This window comes from Pan paniscus, chromosome 23 (genome assembly GCF_029289425.2).
Source record: "Pan paniscus chromosome 23, NHGRI_mPanPan1-v2.0_pri, whole genome shotgun sequence".
Classification (NCBI taxonomy): Eukaryota; Metazoa; Chordata; class Mammalia; order Primates; family Hominidae; genus Pan; species Pan paniscus.
The window spans coordinates 56,605,151-56,627,216 of record NC_085927.1 but is presented as its reverse complement, the minus strand read 5'-3'; the positions used below and the strand labels follow the sequence as shown (position 1 = coordinate 56,627,216).

Sequence of the window (22,066 nt, the reverse complement as noted above, 5' to 3'; positions counted from 1 at the left end):
CAGGAGATGAGCTCAGCAATGTCTATAATGCTAAAAAAGATTAAAAAATTTTTTTGAGATAAACCTAGATGCCCATTGACTGAATAATGCATAAGCCAGAATACATACATATAATGGAATACTAACCATAGCAGACGTGAATGAACTAGAACCACCAGAACCAATCCAAATAAATGTCATCAACAGAACACTGAAGAGGAGAGCAAGTTGACAGTGTGGCATCCTTTAAAAAAATTTTTTAAATGCGAAATGATACTATATATCATTTTTGATACACGAGTGGTAAAAAAAACTGCTCCTGCACACATGGGAATGGACACACAAAACTCAGAATGGGTGGAGGGAGCAGCTGAGTTCAGGCAAAGACCCCACAGCGGCATCAACTGCGTGTGTGCGCCGTCCTCTTTCCCATGCTGGATGGAGATATGGTGTGTTCTGTATTACATCAGCCTGTGTGCCCTTTCTGAATGTCTGAAACGCTTTCTAGTTTTTTAAAGATCGCTCTGGCTCTGTGAAGGTGAGGTGTGCGTGGCCTGGACACGGGCACACTGCTGGAGCACCGCCTTACTCTCCAGAAGGGTCAAAACATGGAGGACTCCTGGGGGCACAGTGCTGATAACTCTAAGTCTGCCCATTCTTTTGACACTGTAAACAGAAATCTTTCAAAAAGTAAGCTCAGTATCATTAGCGATCAGAAAAACACAAATCAAAACCACCATCGGATACCACCTCACACCCAGCAGAATGGCAGAAATTAAAAAGATGCTAAAGCGTGATGGTGAGGATGCAGAGAGACCGGAACCTCACACACTGCTAGTAGGAAATTAAAAATGGGCAGCTGCTGTGGAAAACAGTTTGGCAGGTCCTCAGAAGGTTACATGGAGTTATCGCATGACCCAGCAATTCCACTCGGAGGTAGATACCCAAGAGAAATGAAAATACACATCCACACCAAAACCTTGTACAGCATTAACCATAACAGCCAAAGAATGAAGGCAAATGTCCACCAGCTGATGAGTGGGTCAATACAACGTGGCCTAACCATACAATGGAGTAATATTAGGTCATAAAGGGAATGAAGTCTTGGTACACAACACAGCATGGGTGAATCCTGACAACACGAAGCTGAGAGACGCAAAAGGCCGCATACTGTATGATTCCACTGACATGCAACATCCAGAACAGGCAAATCCCTGAAGCCAGATAGCAGCCCCATGGTTGCCAAGGGTGGGGAGGAGAGAATGGGAAGTGAATGCTAACAGGTACAGCGTTGCTCTCTGTGGTGATGAAATTTTTCTAAAACTGACTGTAGTAATGACTGCCTAACTGTGAATATACTAAAAACACCAAGCACTTTAAATGGGCGAACGGTGTGGTATGTACGTGGTATCTCCACAAAGATGGAAGGGAGGAAAGGAAGGGCCCCCTCCCTGACCCCATTGTGTCCCAGGAAGGCCGGGACGTCATGGAAGGGAAGGCTCGAGATGGCTGAGCAGCCTCATTCATTCAACCTTTAAATAAGTCCAAGTCCGGCTGGGCACGGGGGCTCAGGCCTGTAATCTCAGCACTTTGAGAGGCCGAGGCAGGAGGATCACAAGGTCAAGAGATCGAGACCATCCTGGCCAACATGGTGAAACCTCGTCTCTACTAAAAATACAAGAATTAGCTGGGTGTGATGGCGCACGCCTGTAGTCCCAGCTACCCAGGAGGCTGAGGCAGAAGAGTCACTTGAACCCAGGAGGCGGAGGTTACAGTGAGCCGAGATCGTGCCACTGCACTCCAGCCTGGGCAACAGAGTGAGACTCCATCTCAATAATAATAAGAAGAAGAAGTCCAAGTCCACTTGTCCCACCATGAATGACAAGTTTGTAGCGTAAATCACCACAGCACAACACACTTCAGCATGCTTCACATGAGAATGACAGATTTCATTGCCCCCAAACTTAAGGAGGACTAACTGGTTAGTAGTGAGCAAGGCAGGGGCCATTAGTTGGGTGTTCTGGTCAATGCGTACACATCCTGCTGATCCTACAAACACACAGCGGGGGCTCTCAGACGGAAGAGCGCATGAGCAGACACTGATGAAGGGTCACAGACTCTAACCCACGACAGGAGAGGCCGCACGCACGTGAAAGTGGAACAATGTGCACAAGGGACAAGATACCCCAGGGCAGGCCAGGGAGAGGCCAGCAGAGAGATGCCCCAAGAGGCTGTGCCCTGGAGAAGACCCCCAACCAAAAAGACCTCCCCATGCCCTCCCCAAAAACAGCCCTCAGAATTGTGGCCAAAGCTCCCCTTTTCAGCATAGGCACAGGGAGATGCAACTGCAATGCCACCACTCGTAAGGGGAACCCGAGGACACCCATGGCAGGTGAGGCAGGTAAACTAAGGTCTAACACGAGAACTGGGGTTGGGCGTGGTGGCTCAGGCCTATAATCCCAGCACTTCGGGAGGCCAAGGTGGGCAGATCGTTTGAGTCCAGGAGTTCAAGACCAGCCCGGGCAACATGGTGAAACCCCGTCTCTATAAAAAATATAAAAATTAGCCAGGCATGGTGGTGTGCTCCTGTAGTCCCAGCTACTCAGGAGGCTGAGGCGGGAGGATCACCTGAGCCCAGGAAGTCAAGGCTGCAGTGAGCTAAGATCACGCACCACTACACTCCAGCAGTGACACCAGCAACACCAGCACCAGCAACTGCACTCCAGCAACAGAATGACACCCTGTCTAAAAAAAAAAACAAAATTGGGAGGGCACCTCCAGGGAGAAGAGCAGAGGGGTCACGGCATAAGAACAGGCTGGAGACACTGGTCAGTTGTGGGGGTCGGGGCAGGGGGAAATGCCCAAGAGAAAGAGAATGGGTCCCTGACATCAACACCAACTCTTCAGGACTGTGCCCAGAGCTGTCTTTACAACATGATTCAGAAAAGCTTAAATTTAAAAAAAAATAAACAAAATACTAAAATCCAATACTTGCTGAGAATCTACTTCTGGATAGCTAAGGCCTCCAACTTGGTCCTTGCTTGACAGCAGCGTGCAACAGAGATGTCTTCAGCTTCTACTGACTACGCTGCGTTATGTTTCTCCATTCAAGTCACTCAACAAACACTGACTGGGCACCTGCTCCACACCAGGCCCGGGCTGGTCCTGGAAAGCTGACAGTGAACAAGCGAGAGTCCCTCTCCCTGTCCTTGGGCCGCCTCAGTGAAGGCAGCTAATCCATGAGGATACAGGTGACTCTGAAGCAGGAAGAGACAAGTCAGAGTCAAGAGGGACAGAGCAACTCGGGCCAACGCTGCGAGGCCGCTGGGTTTTGACAGGAGGCAGCTCTCCCCGGCAGATCCTGCAGAATGTTTTTCTGGTTTGAATTTGAAGCCTCTACACCAAGGTGCTCTTTTCAAACAAACCTGATGGTGTATCAGAACAGCTTTTTTTTTTTTAATTGAAGGTTAAACAGCAGTAGGTGAAAATAGCAGTGAGGGAAACAGGGAAGAGTGAAAGAAAATAAAAGTATGGAAAAGCAATAAATCCAGCTGCAATGTTCTCGGGATCATAAAATAAATGAAACATTTACGATTAAATGCTTCTCTGTATTTCACATATATGAAGTAAACAGGCAAGTCATCTAGTCAAATTCATTTGATGGCTAATCAACCTCTCTTCTCCAAGCACAGTCATTATTCAATGCCCCCTTAGGGTTCAATAGCAGCTTTCTGAAATACGTACTCAAATTGGCAACTGAATTTACCACTCAGTTCATTCTAACACATGGTGATACTCCCCAGATTTATAAAATACATTCAGAAGTAAATTTTCCAAGGAAATTAACTCTAGGAGCTTTGGAGGAAAAATGTACGAAAAACCATTATGACAACAGTGAACAATTCCACCATCCCCTCCGTCCACAGCATAATCTGAAACTTGTGCCCACCCCGAGGGTCAACAGCAGAAAGACGTGGTACCTGAGACCCAAACCAGAGGGTCTCCGAGGGCTGTCCCGCCCCGACACCCACACCACTCTGACTGGCAGCAACACATACGCTGTCCTGGAAGGCTCCCAGCTATGTGGTGCTGCTTCTGGGCCACAAACTCCCTGGTACAGGGACTGCATTTTGTCTCATGTCACACTCCTCACAGCCCTCGGAGCACTGAGAACCCAGCAGGGGCTGAGGCAATTACTGGGTCAAACGGACATCTCTGGAAATAGGTCTTGGAAACAGCATTTTTACAATGATTTTTTTCCCGCACATAACAAAAGCAATGTGTGTTTATTATAGAAAACAGAAAATATGAAGGAAATGGAAGTATTTTGAAATTGTCCTGGCCAGGCGCTGTGGCTCACGTCTGTAATTCCAGCTCTTTGGGAGGCCGAGGCGGGCAGATCACCTGAGGTCAGGAGTTCAAGACCAGTCTGGCCAACATGGTGAAACCCCGTCTCTACTAAAAATACAAAAATTAGCCGGGTGTGGTGGTGGGCACCTTTAAAAAAAAAAAAAAGAAAGAAATTCTCCAACAGAGAGAAGTAAAGTCACGCACCACATAACGACATTTTAGTCAACAACGGACCACATATAAGACCATGGTCCTGTAAGACTATAATGCAGTTGAAAAATTCCTGTCACCTAGTGATGTCACAGCCAAAGTTACATCACAGCACAAAGCATACTCCTGTGTTTGCGGTGATGCTGATGTAAGCAAATCTACTGCACTGCCAGTCCTATAACAGTATAGCACATACATTATGTACTGTATGTAATACTTGATCATAATGAACAACTATGCTACTGCTTTATGGATGTATTCATTGTACTAATTGTATTATACTTGTTTTTTTATTTGAGACAGAGTTTTGCTCTTGTCATTCAGGCTGGAGTGCAATGGTGTGATCTCGACTCACTGCAGCCTCTGCCTCCAGGGTACAAGCGATTCTCCTGCCTCAGACTCCTGGGTATCTGGGATTACAGGTGCCCACCACCACGCCCGGCTGATTTTTGTACTTTTAGTAGAGACGGGGTTTCACCATGTTGGCCAGGCTGCTTTCGAACTCCTGACCTCAGGTGATCTACCTGCCTTGGCCTCCCAAAGTGCTGGGATTACAGGCATGAGCCACTGTGCCTGGCCTATTGTACTATACTTTTTATCATTATTTTAGAGTTATGTTCCTTCTACTTGTTTAAAAAACAAAATACAATAAAAGCTGTAAAACAGCCTCAGGCAAGTCCCTAGTCCTTCAGGAGGCATTCCAGAAGAAGGCAATGTTATCACGGAAGATGATGGTTCCATGCATGTTATTGCCCCCGAAGATCTTCCACTGGGGCAAGATGTGGAGGTGGAAGCCAGTGGCACTGACGGTCCTGACCCTGTGTCGGCCTAGGCTAATGTGTGTATCTGTGTCTTAGTTTTTAACAAAAAGCTGAAAAAGTAAAAAATAAAAAATTTTAAAAAGAGAAAAAAGCTTACCGAGTCAGGATATAAAGAAAAATATCTTGGTGCAGCTGTACAATGTATTTGTGTTTTAAGCTATGTGTTAATAGAAAGGAGTCAAAAAGTTTTTTAAAAATCAAAACGTTTATGAAGTTTAAAAGTCACAGCAAGCTAAGGTTAATTTACTACTGAAGAAAGGTGTGTTTATGAATCTAGTAGAGCCTAAATGTAGAGTGCTAATGACGTCTACACGATGCACAGTGAGGACCCAGACCTTCCCATTCACTCACCCTTCATTCACCGACCCACCAAGGGCACTGTCCGGTCCGTGAGCGCCAATCGCACCAGCTGCCCTACACGAGTATGCCATTTTATCTTTCATTCTGTATTTGTACTATACCTGCTCCATATTTAGAGATGTTTAGATACAAAAATACCAACCATTGTGTGACAACTGCCTGCAGTATTCAGAACAGTACCATGCTGTACAGGCGCATAGCCTCGGAGCAACAGACGGTGCCATATAGCCTAGGTGTGCAGCAGGCGACACTGCGCTAACTCTACCTGGGTTTGTATAAATGTGCTCTGTGATGTTCACACAGGGACCAAATCACCTAAGGACGCATGTCTCAGAAGGCGTCCCCGTCGCTAAGTGATGCATGACTTTCGGAGCAGCTCCGCCACCCTGGCAGCCAGCCATCACCGAGGCCCATTTCCCCTCTCTCCTTCTTGCTGCTTCTCACTCAATCCTGGCCCTGCCCAGCTTCCCCTTGGGACTCACCACACTGAGCTCTTTCTTCTTGCTCCCTCCTCTGCCTCCTGCCAGCCTCTCTGCATGCCCCAGACTCTTCTGTGTGTTCCCAACTCTGCTCCCCAAAGCCGAGTCCTCAGTCCTCCTTCCTTCTCATATGAAAAATTATGCTCTCTCCTGACTTCCTCCACCCGAGTAAACGGTTCTCAAACACGTGCCTCCAAGCAAAACCACTGCCAACTCTCAGCCACGAATCCACCACCTCAGGTCAACGGGTTCCCCAAAAAATCAGCTGTGCCCCACCGGCCACTCCTCACACCCACTCTTTGGTCCCCACCCTTGGACAACATCACTCTCTACCAGTCACACAAAAATAGACAATGTGCTCGTCCCTGCCTCGTACCTCTCCCTCGAGCCCTCTTCTGGTGGCCCCTGGCTCTCACTGGCCCATGTCCTGGCATCGAAAACCCTCTGTTCCACTAACTTAAATCAGGGCTCCATTTTCTCTCATTCTGACCATGTATCTCCTGTGACCACCTCCAGAACTGCCACCCACCAACATGAGGGTCAGCCTCGTCTCCTCCCTGAAGCACACCACCCACCCACGTCTCCACATACTCTAGGTCACCTTGGAAACCTCCCACACATCTCTCTTCTCTGTCCATCAGCCCTGGCCCTGACCCATCCCCTGCTCCTGAGAAGAACATGACAGTTGCACCGGCTGCCCCAGGGTTTGGCCTCAGCTCTGTCGTCCTGTGCCCATCAGAGGATGGGTCACTCCCCAGCTGAACATCCTTCAAGGTCTTCCTACAGGCCTTGGGGAAGAACTCGTATGCCTTCAGGTCCCATGAGGCCTGTGCAGTGTCCTCCTGCCCCTCTCGGCTCACACATCCCCTCTCGGGAGGGCTCTTTTTTCCCACCTTTTGCAAAGTGTGGCACAGGGTCCGTTTTGAATATCTACTGAACTAACTGAATTGCAAGCTCTTCCTGACAGTCCCCTTCCTCTCTCTCTCCTCCCCACGGCCATGGTTCTCACCCGACATCCTGGCTGGTCTTGTCCTACCCGTGCAATCTCAGGCCAGTTCCTTGACCTGAGCCTCTGCCTCTGGCACACAGCAAGAGGTCAATAAACAGTAGCAGGAGGTCTGATCAGGTCACTCCTGCTCAGAAACCTTCCCTACTCCAAACACAAAAGAGCCTCAAGCCAAAACTCCTGCAGCCACCATCCTGAACACTGACCCTCACCTCCCATCCCACCACGCAGCCGCAGCTGTGCCCATTCCTTCCATCCACACCACCCCACCACGCAGCCACAACTGTGCCCACTGCTTCCACGCACACCATCCCACCACACAGCCGCAGCTGTGCCCACTACTTCCACGCACACCTCTGTTCTCAGGTAGCCAGCGACCCGCCAGGCTCCCAAACACACCCTGTACTCCTCCTCACTCAGGCTGTGTTCCAGCCACCCTGTGCCAAGAAGGCCTTGTCCCAGCCCCTGACTACAGAACACGCCCCACACCCCAGGTAACCTTCAAAGTCCACTTTAATGTCATCTCATGTCCTCAGTGAAAACTCCCCTTTCCTTGCCCATACTGCCACAGGGCTTCCTGGCCCCTCCGTGGCCTGCTTGGCACCAGCATCCTTGCGGCAGAAGCTCCTGGCTGGTCTGTCTCCCTCAGCAAACGGAAGTCCCTCGGTAGCAGGAGTAACACCAGGCTCACCTTTGCACATGCCCCAGGGCCTCGTGTGCAAACAGAGCGCATCCCGTAACTGCTTGTTCCATTTAGTTCTCTTCCTCACTGTGCGCATGTGTGAATGATTACCCATTTTAAAGGCACCCCATATCTTTGAAGGAATTAAGTTCCAAGAATACAGCACATTCTCTCACGACAAAACCCAGCTAGGTGACACCCTCTTAAAAGCTAGTGAGCTGCTGTAAAGGTGGCCTTTTCTCTCAGCTATTTAAAAGCATGACTGCTGAGGCAGGCACATCTGGCTGATGCACAAGCTGTTACGGTGGCTCTAGTGACTGGTTTTGGAACACAAAACTAACTCAATATAGAGATTAATTCTAAGAGAAAACAAATGCGGCCCACAGCCAACAACCCTCTACCAGCCCTTCCAGGAGGCAGCTGTGGCCGCGCAGGAATCACCTACTGCACCATCAATAAACCTGAGAACTCGGCAGCAGCCAGACCCAGTCTCAAACCAGAAGAGGTGGCGCTCTGTGCTCTTCCTCCACCCCGAAAAAGCAACTCCCAAGGCCCCAGACGTGAGCAGGAAAATAGTCATAGATTCTATAAAACTATGACTGTCTCTGAACCTTTCTTCCTCCCCGATCCCTTCCGTATTCGGAAAGAAGCAAGGCCAGATCTCCTCTTGACTCCCGACCCCAACAGCATAATGTAGGGAGTCCCAGGCAACTCGCTGGCCTCCCCGCCACAAACACATTCACGTGAAACCAAGGGCGGCGGGTGCACCAAGCCCTCGCAGAGGAGCTGCCACCCCTAAGAGAGCCACAGTGACACCAAGGGACCCACCCCCTTTCCAAGACCGGGTCCTCTGCCCTGTCCTCTCCACACATCCCGAGCCACTGATGGCTTTCAGCCAAGGATCAGGAGCTCATCCAGACGACTGCAATAAACATCACTCGCCTCATCTAGGTGAAAGCCTTAGAGCCAGCAAGCCTATTTTATTTTTTAGTTTAGTAAAAATGTTTGATAAAAGAAGGCCCATTTCAAACCAGCACAGCAAGGAGTAGAGGCCCAGGTGCAGAAAGCTGCACGGCACACTTAAAAATTCTATCAGCATCGGCCGGGCTCCAGTGCACACAGCGCACATGAGAAGGAAGAGGATGGCGGAGGGCGAGGCAGCGCTCAAATGAACCCAAGCATGAGCAAGAACACCCAGGAGGGACCCGTGGGAACAGAGCGGATGCAGTCGGGGGCCCAGAAATATCAGGGGCCCCGAAGCCGGAAAGGGCTCTGCCTTGGATGGGCCTGAAGGTGAACCCATTCCCCTAGGAGCTCGGGGCCTTCAGCAGAGGCCCACCTTCCCCACTGCAGGCCGTTCCGGGAAGGCAGACTCAGGGAGGAGAGCGCGCCCAGCAATGCCTGGCCCTGCCCCGGGGGGCTGCCATCAGTAACAACACAGACGTTCTCAGCCTCTACTTCCTACTCAATAAGGAAACCCACAGGTATTCTAAGCAACTGGACTCACAGGGCCTACGTGCCCCTTCATGAACCGCAGCACTCGGGGTGGAATTTCCATGTTTATCACCAGAAAAGAGGAAACATTTCAGAAAGGGGGAACAAAAAGTCTGGGGATACTCAAAATGAAAGTTCCCCACAGCACGGGGCCCAGAAATGGGAAGAGCCCAGGCAGCCCTGTTCCCTCTGGGCCTCCTGATACCTCTGCCTCTTGTCTGCAAAGAGAACACCAGGGGGGACCTAGAACAAGCTGCTCACCTCACTCCAGAAGAATCCCCGCTGCCGAGCACAGCGAGCGTGGTTTTCCCCCAGCCTGGAGGAGCCAGGCCTCAGGCTGAGCTCAGCAGGGCTCCAAGGGCAGGCAGGCCCAGCAGGCAGCAGCCTGAGTTCAAACAGGAGGATGGGTGCGGGGGCGGGAGGAACACCTCCACCCAAGCCAGCCCACAGCAGGATCAGATTCCTGGTGAGTGAGTCAGCTTTCTCTGTAATAATTTCAACACCTGTTAAGTCCCCTAGGGAATGGAGGAGATAAGGATGAGGCTGTGATGGGTAAGGGCACAGACTTCTAAAGTTCAAACCCCAGCTTTGCCACTTATAAGCTGTGTGGCTTTGAGCACGTAGCTCAGCTTCTGAGTTTCCTCATTTGTAAAATAGGGACCACACGGTACCACCCCCAGCTGCTATGAGGACTACACGGGTGGTTGCATGTACAGTGCCTAGCCCGCCGGGTGCAGTGGCTCACACCTGTAATCCCAGCACTTTGGGAGGCCAAGGTGGGCGGATCACCTGAGGTCAGGAGTTCGGGACCAGCCTGGCCAACACGGTGAAACCCCATCTCTACTAAAACACACACACACAAAAATGAGCTGGGTGTGGCGGCATGAGCCTGTAGCCCCAGCTACTGGGGAGGCTGAGGCAGGAGAACTGCTTGAACCCGGGAGGCAGAGGTTACAGTGAGCTGAGATGGCACCATTGTATTCCAGCCTGGGTAACAGAGCGAGACTCCATCTCCAAAAAAAATAAAAATAAGTGCCTAGCCCAAGGGAAGCACTCCACAGACAATCCCTAGCGTGAGGTGTGACACCAAGGCCCCAGCCACCTCAGTTCTGAGTGCTGCAGGGAACACCTGCTCTGAGCCTGCTCCGCACACAGACACGCTCCCCGACTCCTCAGGAAAAAGAACTACGAGGTGGGTCATCTTGTGCTCCCAGGGCCAAGCACGGTGACATTCCCCACCCTGTGACAGGACACGGGCTCCTGTTCCTGGGCTCCCCACTGCACCTAGAAGCACTGCACGATGCAGATCTCCACGGCCTGTGTTCAGGGGGTGAAGGGCTGAGCTGAGGAGAGGCAGAGACGCTGAGCCTGCCAGAGAAGGAAAGGAGGGGCAGGTGTCACTCTCAGGCCACAGAGCCAGGACAGGCCCCTGCAAGTGAGCACTGCCCTTGTCCTGGCCGCAGGCAGGCCATGCTACACTGTGGCCATTCAGGGAAAGAAAAACAGAGATGACTTCTTTTCAATGCAAATGCCCATCCATCAACAAGTGGATAAAGGAAGTGTGGTGTGGCCACATGCAGTGGCTCATGCCTGCAATCCCTGCACTTTGGGAGGCCAAGGCGGGAGGATCAGGAGGTCAGGAGATGGAGATCATCCTGGCCAACATGGTAAAAATACAAAAATTAGCTGGGCATGGTGGTGAGCACCTGTAATCCCAGCTACTCAGGAGGCTGAAGCAGGAGAATCGCTTGAACCCAGGAGACAGAGGTTGCAGTGAGCCAAGATCACACCACTGCACTCCAGCCTGGTGATAGAGTGAGACTCCCATCTCAAAAAAAAAAAAAAAAAAAAAGGTGCGGTGCATGTGTGTTTGTGTATACATATATATGTATATGTGTGTATACATATATATGTATATGTGTGTATACATATATATGTATATGTGTGTATACATATATATGTATATGTGTGTATACATATATATGTATATGTGTGTATACATATATATGTATATGTGTGTATACATATATATGTATATGTGTGTATACATATATATGTATATGTGTGTATACATATATATGTATATGTGTGTATACATATATATGTATATGTGTGTATACATATATATGTATATGTGTGTATACATATATATGTATATGTGTGTATACATATATATGTATATGTGTGTATACATATATATGTATATGTGTGTATACATATATATGTATATGTGTGTATACATATATATGTATATGTGTGTATACATATATATGTATATGTGTGTATACATATATATGTATATGTGTGTATACATATATATGTATATGTGTGTATACATATATATGTATATGTGTGTATACATATATATGTATATGTGTGTATACATATATATGTATATGTGTGTATACATATATATGTATATGTGTGTATACATATATATGTATATGTGTGTATACATATATATGTATATGTGTGTATATATGTATATATACGATGGAATACTACTTAGCCATAAAAAGGAATGAATTACTGGCATTCGCAGAGACCTGGATGAGATTGGAGACAACAATTCTGGGTAAAGTAACCCAGGAATGGAAAACCAAACATTACCTGTTCTCACTCATAAGTGGGAGCTAACGGCTAGGCATGGTGGTTCACGCCTGTAATCTCAGCACTCTGGGAGGCCGAGGCGGGTGGATCACTTGAGGTCAGGAGTTCAAGACCAGCCTGGCCAACATGGTGAAACCCCATCTCTACTAAAAATACAAAAATTAGGCGGGCATGGTGGCATGTGCCTATAATCCCAGCCACTCGGGAGGCTGAGACAGGAGAATCGCCTGAACCCGGGAGACAGAGGTTGCAATGAGCTGAGATCGCGCCACTCCACTCCAGCCTGGGCAACAGAGCAAGACTCCATCTCAAAAAAAAAAAAAATAGTAAGTAGGACCTAAGCCATGAGGATGCAAAGTCATAAGAATGACACAATGGACTTCAGGGACTCAGAGGAAAAGGATGGGAAGAGGGTGAGGGATAAAAGACTGGGTTCAGTGTATACTGCTCGGGTGCACCCAAATCTCACAAATCACCACTAAGGAACTTACTCATGTAACCAAACACCACCTGTTCCCCAGTAATCTATAGAAATAAAAAATTAAAAAGAAAAAGAGAAAGAAAAACAGACAAGTGGTCTCCGAAGACTTGTTCTCCTTAATTCCATGAGGAATCCCATGGTTCCTCAAAAACACTTGGAGGCGATGGGGTACTTCCTCCTGCTCTTGTTACTTAAGAAACAAATAAATAAATAATCCAAAATTGTCAGGGATCAATCATTTTTGTCTTCATTTAAAATTAACCCAGAGTCCAGATTTACTCTATCAGACGAATATGTAAGAGAAAGGAAATATGATTCACATTCAATTTATTTTTCAAAGTGTTTCTGGACAAAGTAAGACATTTAATAACATGGAAAGTAACCGCTGAAAGGAACAAGAAAAGGAACTGCACCTACAGCAAAATCTCACCCACCAGCTCTTCCGCGGCCCCCGTCACAGGAAGGTCATCTCCACTCACAAACAAGAAGAGAAACCCAACTGGCGGGGAACACACAATCACTGCCGGAACAAGACTCCGGGGCTTCCCTCTGCATGGAAAACAGGACTGAGGGTTCTTACCCAATAAACAATCTCTTCAAAACATAAGCAAAAGGCAATACAGATTTACAAAAAACACAAGAAAGCAAGGCGGCCAGAAGCAGCAGCCAACATTCTGAGGAAAGAGGCAGGGCTCTATTTGGTTCCTAGGCCTGAGCAGGACATAGGACATAGGAAGAACCCTCCGAGCTGACTTCAGTCCCCTGGGTTTAAACACACTTTGTGGAGGTTACCCAGTGACCACCCCCAAGGCCGCTGACCAAGGTACTCCTGCCCACATCCAAGTGCAGGACTCTGCTGAGGGAGGTGCTGGGCCACCTGCCATTCCCTGTCAGACATCCCTCGGCACAGTCCCCAACTCTTCACAGCTGCTGTAACAAATTACCACAGCTTAAAACATGCATTCACTATCTCGAAGTTCTGAAGGTCAGAAATCCGGCATGGGTCTCATCACACTGAAGTCCAGGCGTCAGCCAGCTGTGCCCCTTCCGGGAGGCTCGAAGGGAGAACCCCTTTCCTGCTCACTCCGGTTGGCAGCAGAATTCAGCTCCTGGCAGATGCAGGAGCAAGGACTTGCTCTCCTGTTAGCCATCCGCAGAAGGCCTTTCGCAGCTTCTAGAAGCCGCGCCACATTCCTGGTGGCTGCCTCCTCCATCTGCAAAGCCAGCCGCTGTGGGTGGAGTCCATCCCACACCATGTCTCTGACCACGTCCAAAAGCTCGTGAGGTTACACTGGGCCCACCAGGTAACAGGACAATTCCCCCATTTCAGGTCAGCTGATTAGCGACCTTAATTCCCCTCTGCCATGTAACAGAACATATTCACAGGGGTCAGGGATGAGGATGAGGACACTTTTAGGGGGCCAGTATTCTGCCTACCACACTCCCATCCCCTCAGGCCAGCACCCTGGAGATCACCTCGACCCCCAGCACCCCGCCCATCAGTGAATCCTGAGTGTGCCATGTGTACCCTGAACATGCCCACTCCTCTCCAACCCCACAGCATCTGGCCTCGGCCTCCTCAGAAGCCCACCAGTTTCCTCTCTCGCCCTCTCTTCAAGGATGACGAACAGTGTCACAGTATCACACCCCTCCCTGTTTAAAACCCTTCAACACTCTCTCATGGCTCTTAGGACCACAGCTCAGATCTTCACCATGGCCTTGGAAGCAGCTCCGGTGCCTGCTCACCACCCTCCATGCCCCTCCTCCCCACCCTCCATGCCCCTCCTCCCCAGTCAAGCGCTCCCCGCTCCGATACACCCTCCCCTGACCTCAGCAGCCAGATCGGTTCCTGCTGTACAGCCAGGTCTCGTCGGAAGCGGGACCTGTGTAAGGAGGACATGAGCATTCCACCCAGTGAGGGCCTTGCTACTCTGCCAGGGTCCCGGGACTGCCACCTGCCCAGCACTGCAGTCTGTGCGCATGTGTTCACGGGGCAGGCATCCAGCCGCGAAGAGCCACATGGCTTGCTCAGCACGCACCACAGCACCTGGCACAGGAGAGGAGCTCGTAAACGTTTTCCAAATGAATTCATCATCCCCAACAGTGCCTCTCCTTCGGCTGAGGACGGACTGTGGCCTATTCAGCCGACTGTCTGATTTGCTCACAGACATCTTGTGGCTCTGGCAATGTAAGCTGAAGGCTGTCAGAGCCACATCACTAAGAACCCTCTTCTGCTCCAGCTTTATCCCAGCACTCACATCCTTGCCATGCTCAATTTGGGCCTTTCTTGCTACCATAACACTTTCTTTTTTTTTTTTTTTGAGACAGTGTCGCCGTCGCCCAGGCTAGAGTGCAGTGACGCGATCTCAGCTCACTGCAACCTCCACCTCCCAGATTCAAATGATTCTCCTGCTTCAGCCTCCTGAGTAGCTGGGATTATAGGTGCCCGCCACAATGTCCAGCTATTTTTTGTATTTTTAGTAGAGACGGGGTTTCACCATGTTGGTCAGGCTGGTCTCAAACTGCTGACCTCAGGTGATCCACCCGCCTGGGCCCCCCAAAGTGCTGAGATGACAGGCATGAGCCAGAGCGCCCAGCCACCACCATGCCACTTCCAAACGTCACACTCCACATACCCCAGCTGCCTGCATACCCTCTGTCAGCAGACCACACCCTGCCAGGCGGAGCTGAGCTAAAATAGCAAACATCAGACCCACACTGAAAGACTGCCTGTGTTCTCAAGCCCAGTGTGCTGTGATTTTGTCTTGGCATTTTTAAAGTGAAGTGTGGCGAGAATTCCAACTGCAACTGCGGAAAGCAACAGCCCTTCAGGAGCCAAGAGAGTCAGCGGCCCAGGAAAGAACCAGCCCAGACAGTCAGAGACTGAACCTTCAGATTCTATTTTTTTTTTTTTTTGAGACAGAGTCTCGCTCTGTTGCCCAGGCTGCGGTGCGGTGGCGCGATCTTGGCTCACTGCAACCTCTGCCTCCTGTGTTCAAGCGATTCTCCTGCCTCAGCCTCCCGAGCAGCTGGGATTACAGGCGCCAGCCACCATGCCTGGCTAACTTTTGCATTTTTAGTAGAGACGGGGTTTCACCATGTTGGCCAGGCTGGTCTCAAACTCCTGACCCCAAGTGATCCACCCACCTCGGCCTCCCAAAGTGCTGGGATTATGGGCGTGAGCCACTGCGCCCGGCCAAACCTTTGGATTCTTATCACTTACCATTTCTTGCCACCACCACAGCTTCCACTCAGGTGCAAGCCGCCACCACCAGTGACCACTGGATGCTGCGGCACCCTGGCCTCCTGGTCTCCCTGCTTCTGCCCTTGCCCCGACTCCCAAAGCCTCCAATCTGTCTTCAGTACAGCAGCCAAAGATATCCCATTAAACCTAATGCAGACCATGCCACTCCTCTGCTCAAAGCCCTCCAAAGGTTCCCCATTCAGCCAGAATCAAAGAACAGTCCATGTCTTCACTGTGGTCATGAGGCCCTACCCCACCACCCTTCATGACGCACCCCACGACTCTCCCCTTCTCTCGGCCAGACCCACCCTGGCCCCAGCTCGTCTCCTCAAGCACGCCAGCATCGGTCTGGGAGTCCTCTGCACCTGCTCACTCCTCTGCCCAGACCGCTCTTCCCCAGCCTCCTGGTTGGCCTGTTCCCTCACCTCGTGCAAATCTTTCCTCAAATGTCACCTCAGCGAAGGGCTCCTTCTCACCACCACACCTGCCACTAAGCCACCTAGTCCTCTTTCCCAGCATTGTTTTGATAGCAGCTGTCACCTTCCAACAGTTAACTCCATTTAACTGAGCTATGTTATTTATACCCGGCTCTCCTGCTGCACTGTAAGCTCTGGGAGAGCAGAGATCTAGGTCTATTTTGTTCACTAATATTATCTCCAGCACCTGGGGCTGTTCCTAACACATACTATGGGTTGAATACATATTTGCTGGATCAGCAAATCATCAAATTCTCAAAACTGGTCCAAGAAGCCCATTCTTTTCTCCTCAAAGAGAATCGTGCCAAGCCAAAGATATCTCCCCATTTGCCATAGCTACTTAAACCAAACTCAACCGCTTTGTGCTACACATACAGACACTGATGGCCCCAGAGGTAACTTGGTGAAGACCACTACCGGAAAAAGAAAGTTAAAATCTGGACCACCAACTCCTAGTCCTCTGACTAGGAGGGTCTATCTACTACACCACACATCCTGGCTCATCCAGAAACAAAGTTTCTAGGAAAGCATCAGCCAAATATGCAACCTAAGGACCAGGGTGTGCATAAACCGAGGGTCTACCAGCAAGACCACCTCTCCTGCAGTTATAACCCTGGCCAAACCACTCACTCTCCAGGCTAATCGAGGAGATAGTTCGGAATAAACACCATGTATCGGTACTGACAATGCAAGAATGACAAAGATACTTTTCCTAAACCTGTGGATCTCACTAGTGAAAGCAAGCACATACCAGGGAGAACAGGAAGTCAGAGGCACCAACAACACTGAGTTTGATGCAAAAAAGGGGGACTTTAGTTCAGGCTGCATAAAAACAGGAGGTGTGGGCCGCGCACGGTGGCTCATGCCTGGAATCTCAGCACTTGGGGAGGCCAAGGCGGGCGGATCATGAGGTCAAGAGATCGAGACCATCCACACCAACATGGTGAAACCACATCTCTACTAAAAATACAAAAAAATTAGCTGGGCATAGTGGTGGGCGCCTGTAATCCCAGTTACTTTGGCAGCAGAGGCAGGAAAATCACTTGAACCCGGGAGGCAGTGATTGCAGTGAGTCTAGATCACACCACTGCACTCCAGTCTGGGCGATAGAGCAAGACTCCATCTCAAAAATAAAAAAGAGTTGAACTATCTGAAAGATCCCTTACTAGTCTTGTATTGTACAGTGGGTGTAGTCTTCCTCCTGAGTTTCCTTGAGATGAGGGCTGCACTCAAAAACAAAGAGGAAAACAAGGCTGGGTGTGGTGGCTCACGCCTGTAATCCCAGAACTTTGGGAGGCCGAAGCTGGTGGATCACAAGATCAGGAGTTCAAGACCAGCCTGGCCAACATGGTGAAACCCCATCTCTACTAAAAATATAAAAATTGCCGGGCACAGTGGCTGACGCCTGTAATCCCAGCACGTTGGGAGACCGAGGCAGGAGGATCACAAGGTCAGGAGATCGAGACCATCCTGGCTAGCACGGTGAAACCCCGTCTCTACCAAAAATATAAAAAATTAGCCAGGTGTGGTGGCAGGCACCTGTAGTCCCAGCTACTCGGGAGGCTGAGGCAGGAAAATGGCGTGAACCCGGGAGGCGGAGCTTGCAGTGAGCCGAGATCGCACCACTGCACTCCAGCCTGGACAACAGAGTGAGACTCCGTCTCAAAAAAAATATATACATACATACACATACACACACACACACACACACACACACACAAATTAGCTGGGCGTGGTGGCCAGTGCCTATAATCCCACCTACTCAGGAGGCTGAGGCAGGAGAACTGCTTCAACCGGGACCCAGGAGGTGGAGGTAGCAGTGAGCTGAGATCATGCCACTGCACTCCAGCCTGGACTACAGAGAGAGACTCTTGTCTCAGAAAAAAAAAAAAAAAGGAGGAAAACAAGGCCAGGCATGGAGGCTCACGCCTGTAATCCCAGCACTTTGGGAGGCTGAGGTGGATGGATCACCTGAGGTCAGGAGTTCGAGACTAGCCTGGCCGACATGGCGAAACCCCATCTCTACTAAAAATACAAAAAAACAGATAGGCGTGGTGGTGGGCGCCTGTAATCCCAGCTACTTGGGAGGCTGAGACAGGAGAATCACTTGAACCTGGGAGGCAGAGGTTGCAGTGAGCCAAGATCACACCACTGCACTCCAGCCTGGGCAACACAGTGAGACTCCATCTCAAAAAAAACAAAAACAAAAAAAGAAAGAAAACAATCATGGGAAACAATTGAAAGAGCTGCCAAAGCCACAGGAACCTGGCTAGGATCTCCACTAGCACTGTGCTTGCATAGGTGTGGACTAAATAAATATGCAGCTAGTGACCAATCACCACTACTGATAGGAAAACGGGCACCCCTCTGTGACTCCTCCTTCAGGGAAGAGTTCCAGCCTGCCACCTGAAAGAGCAGCACTGCCAGAGGCTTGAGCCACAAGACGGATGGGAGACACAGAGGCTTCACAGGCCTTCCTGGTGCACCCAACCTCTCCTTCTTCTTCTGCCCTCTTCAGTGACAGCCTCGAACTCTCCAAGACTCCAACTTCACAAAGGTAATACAGAAGCTGCTCTCAAAAGTGCCTAAGACACAGAATAGCATCAAAGTCAGAGGAAAAGGAAAGCTGGTGTTCGGTATTTCAGGTTCACACAGAAGAAAGCTGGAGCCTGTATTAGTCTCCTGTGGCTGCCATAACAAATTACCACCAACTGAATGGCTTAACACAACAGACACTTATTCTCTCTCAGTTTTAAACGCCAAAAACCCAAAATCAAGTGGTCATCTGCAGGGCCATGCTCTCTGTCAAGTCTCTAGGTGAGCATCCTTCCTTGCCTCTTCTAGCTTCTGGTGGCTGCCAGCAACCCCTGGCTTTCCTTGGCTTGTAAATGTACTATTCCAATCTCTGTTTCTGTCTCCACAGGGCCATTTCCCTGTGTGTCTCTCTCTGTATTCAAATTTCCCTCTTTTTATAAAAATACTAGTTGACGAACTAAGGCCCACCCTCATCCAGTATGACCTCATTTTACCTTGATTACTTGTGCAAAAACCCTATTTCCAAATGTCACATCCATGGGTTCCAGATGGACATAAATTCAACTCAGTATAAGGACAAATTACCAAGAGTCACAGCCTTCAATCCAAAGGTTGAGTCACTGCTGTAACTCCACACAGCAGCTCTGTTATTCTTACATCTAAGCTGATTAAGAATTAGAGTTTAGACTGATGAGGAACCAAAACCTTAAGACCTAAAAGTAACACATAAAAGTTACACTGTCATGTGGCTCCTCTTCCCTGGACTCTATGTTCTACAGCATTTGTTCCTGTCACTACCAGGACCTCCTATCCACCACCATTCCAGAATCTTCACTCACCTTGGACCCTGACACTGGTTTTGTTGAAAGCTCTTACTGTTCTCGAATCAAGCACGGTCCTGTGGAGTCCAATAGGGTCTCCTGCCACCTTTGATGACTCCCTTCATTCTCAAAGCCACTGTCTGAGCTGTCAGTAACTCACTCTGCTAACCCCCAGATCACTCGTAAAAGTAAACTTTCCTTTTTTTTTTTGAGACAGAGTTTCGCTCTTATTGCCCAGGATGGAGTGCAATGGAACCATCTCGGCTCACTGCAACCTCCACCTCCCAGGTTCAAGTGATTCTCCTGCCTCAGCCTCCCAAGTAGCCAGGATTACAGGCATGTGCCACCATGCCCAGCTAATTTTGTATTTTTAGTAGAGACTAGGTTTCTCCATGTTGGTCAGGCTGGTCTCAAACTCCTGACCTCAGGTGATCTGTCCACCTCGACCTCCCAAAGTGCTGGGATTACAGGCATGAGCCGCCACACCCGGCCAAAAGTAAACTTTTCTAACTGGATGCAGTAAATTCCAAAGTTTATCATTCAAACACTCAAACAATAATATTTATTATGAAACAGGAGTACAAACCATTTTACTGTGTTTATGAATGATTCTACTCAGACTTATCTTCGTAACACAATTCATAATTTTCAGCATTCCAGACTTCAGCTTTGGAACAGAACTATGTTCTGAAATCTTGACGTTTGCTTATCTCTGATCTGTTTTCACCAGTGGCTGATTTTATCCTAGGTACCCTCCACGTAATGTCTCATTCCCTAGGGCCCTGGCAGAGCTCAGCGCCACAGCAATCAGACAAGGACTCTGGAGCTCTGGAGCTGTAATAGCATCTAGGGTGTACCCAGATCATTCCAGCCGAAAAAAAAAAAAAAAAAAAAAAAAAAAACTTCCTGCTAACACAATACAGGAGGTGGTTTTGAGACCAGCAAGCAGAAACATGGAAACTCACAGGGAAACTCTAGTCCTCTTCTATGCTCAAGCAAGAGCCGCAGCCCTCAAGAGACCACAGGCAAATCAAGTGGGTCAAAAACACCACACCCTCTGCAGAAACTGATCCACCCAGCAGACGGGGCCTCAGCCCGGCCAGCTTCCGGACTCCACCAAACTTCACAGCATGACCCGAATCAGTTCCTTCCAGCCTCCCCAGGGAGCCCAGGAGTTTCTCGGAAAGAAGCCTGCCAGTGTCAGGAAAAACGCCAATAGCTCCTCCTCGTCCTTGCAAGCCTCGATCCTACGTGCAGCCACTGTCACCCCCAGACCCCACGCTCCGACCTCCGAGCCCCCCAACGTCCGTCACACCATCCAGCAGTCTCCTCAGAGTCCAAGTTGCCCTCTCCAGACCCCCGACTCCACCCGCAGCCCAGGAGGCCAACGCGGCCACCTGACCTCTGACCCCTGACCCCGACCTGGCCCTCCCCGGCACACCCACCTGCCCGGGAGCTTGCTGTTGCTGCGCTTCCAGAATTGCTTCCTGGCCCCGTCGCTGGCCATGGCCCCTCCTCATCCCTCAGACCCGCGGCCCAGACACCCCGAGTGCACCCGGCCCTCCCCCAGCGGCCCTTTCCTGTGCCCCGGGTGGCCCCTCACTGCTCCCGGGACTCCAGAGCGTAGAGCCGAGAAGCTCTTCCGCCTCCTTCCGGAAGTTGTGCCTACGCGCGCCCGGAAGTCCCGCCTAAGTCCCAGGTGGCGAGTGACGCAGCACTCCGAGCGCCCGTCGTTATTAAAGGGCGACGCCGCGCAACGCACGTTACACGCATCGCGGAGGGAGCAGAGGTGGTTGGGTTTCTGAGTTTGAGTCTGTCGCTCCTGGCTCTCCCGACACAACAGCGGCGCCCACCTGCCCGCAACGGACTCCTAGGAGCCTCGAGCTCCTCATTTCCAAAGCTGAACTGCCCCGTGTCTGATTCCGATTTCTCTTGAGCGCGTTTCGGAGCCGGCCCAGAACAGAGGGAAGCCAGACACACCATACCCGGCCCAACAGTGGCAGGGCGGCTGCGGGTGCTGGTCAAGCTGGGTCACCCGGCACTGAGTGAGGATCAGCAAATACTCAGTGGACGAAATATTTGCAGTGCAGTGAGGTGAGGGGCATAACCGCGGAGCGTATTCGAAGAGATGAGAGAGACTGGGGATTAGGCCAGGCTTGAAGGAAAGAATGGTTTGAGCACCGAGGACAAGAATTAATTCCCCAGGCCTGGGTTCCAGCCTTGTGCGGCTATCACGTGCTTGAAACCTGGCTAGTCCGGAGTGAGATGCGCTTTACGTGTAAAATACAGGATTCCAAAGACGTCGTATAAAATAATTTGTATACTGTTTGCATGTTAGGTAACATTTTTAATGTATTGGATTAAATAAAATGCATTAAAATTATTTTTACATTCCTTTTACTCTTTTTAAAATTATTTTTACCTTTTTTATTCTTTTTTTCCGGGGGGGACTGGGGGTGGGTGTCTTGCTATGTTGCCCAGGCTAGTCTCGAACTCCTGCCCTCTAGTGATCCTCCTG

The 22,066-nt window shown here is 49.9% G+C and overlaps 1 protein-coding gene across 7 annotated transcripts in view; it reads right to left on the bottom strand.

Annotated features, from left to right (window-relative positions):
* TBC1D22A (TBC1 domain family member 22A) overlaps positions 1 to 21,233 on the bottom strand; it is a 419,760-nt gene extending 398,527 nt beyond the window's left edge. Inside the window, exon 1 of one of the 7 annotated variants that reach the window (XM_003812372.6) lies at positions 20,994 to 21,233. In XM_003812372.6, the coding sequence (XP_003812420.3) occupies positions 20,994 to 21,055 (62 nt within the window). In that variant the 5' untranslated portion in view covers positions 21,056 to 21,233. Of the gene's footprint in view, positions 1 to 14,301; positions 15,663 to 15,695; positions 16,246 to 20,993 lie in introns of those variants that run through there. The other 6 variants (XM_055106057.2, XM_014343350.6, XM_063603161.1 and 3 more) reach the window with 6 other exon arrangements.
* Positions 21,234 to 22,066: the final 833 nt, after the last annotated feature.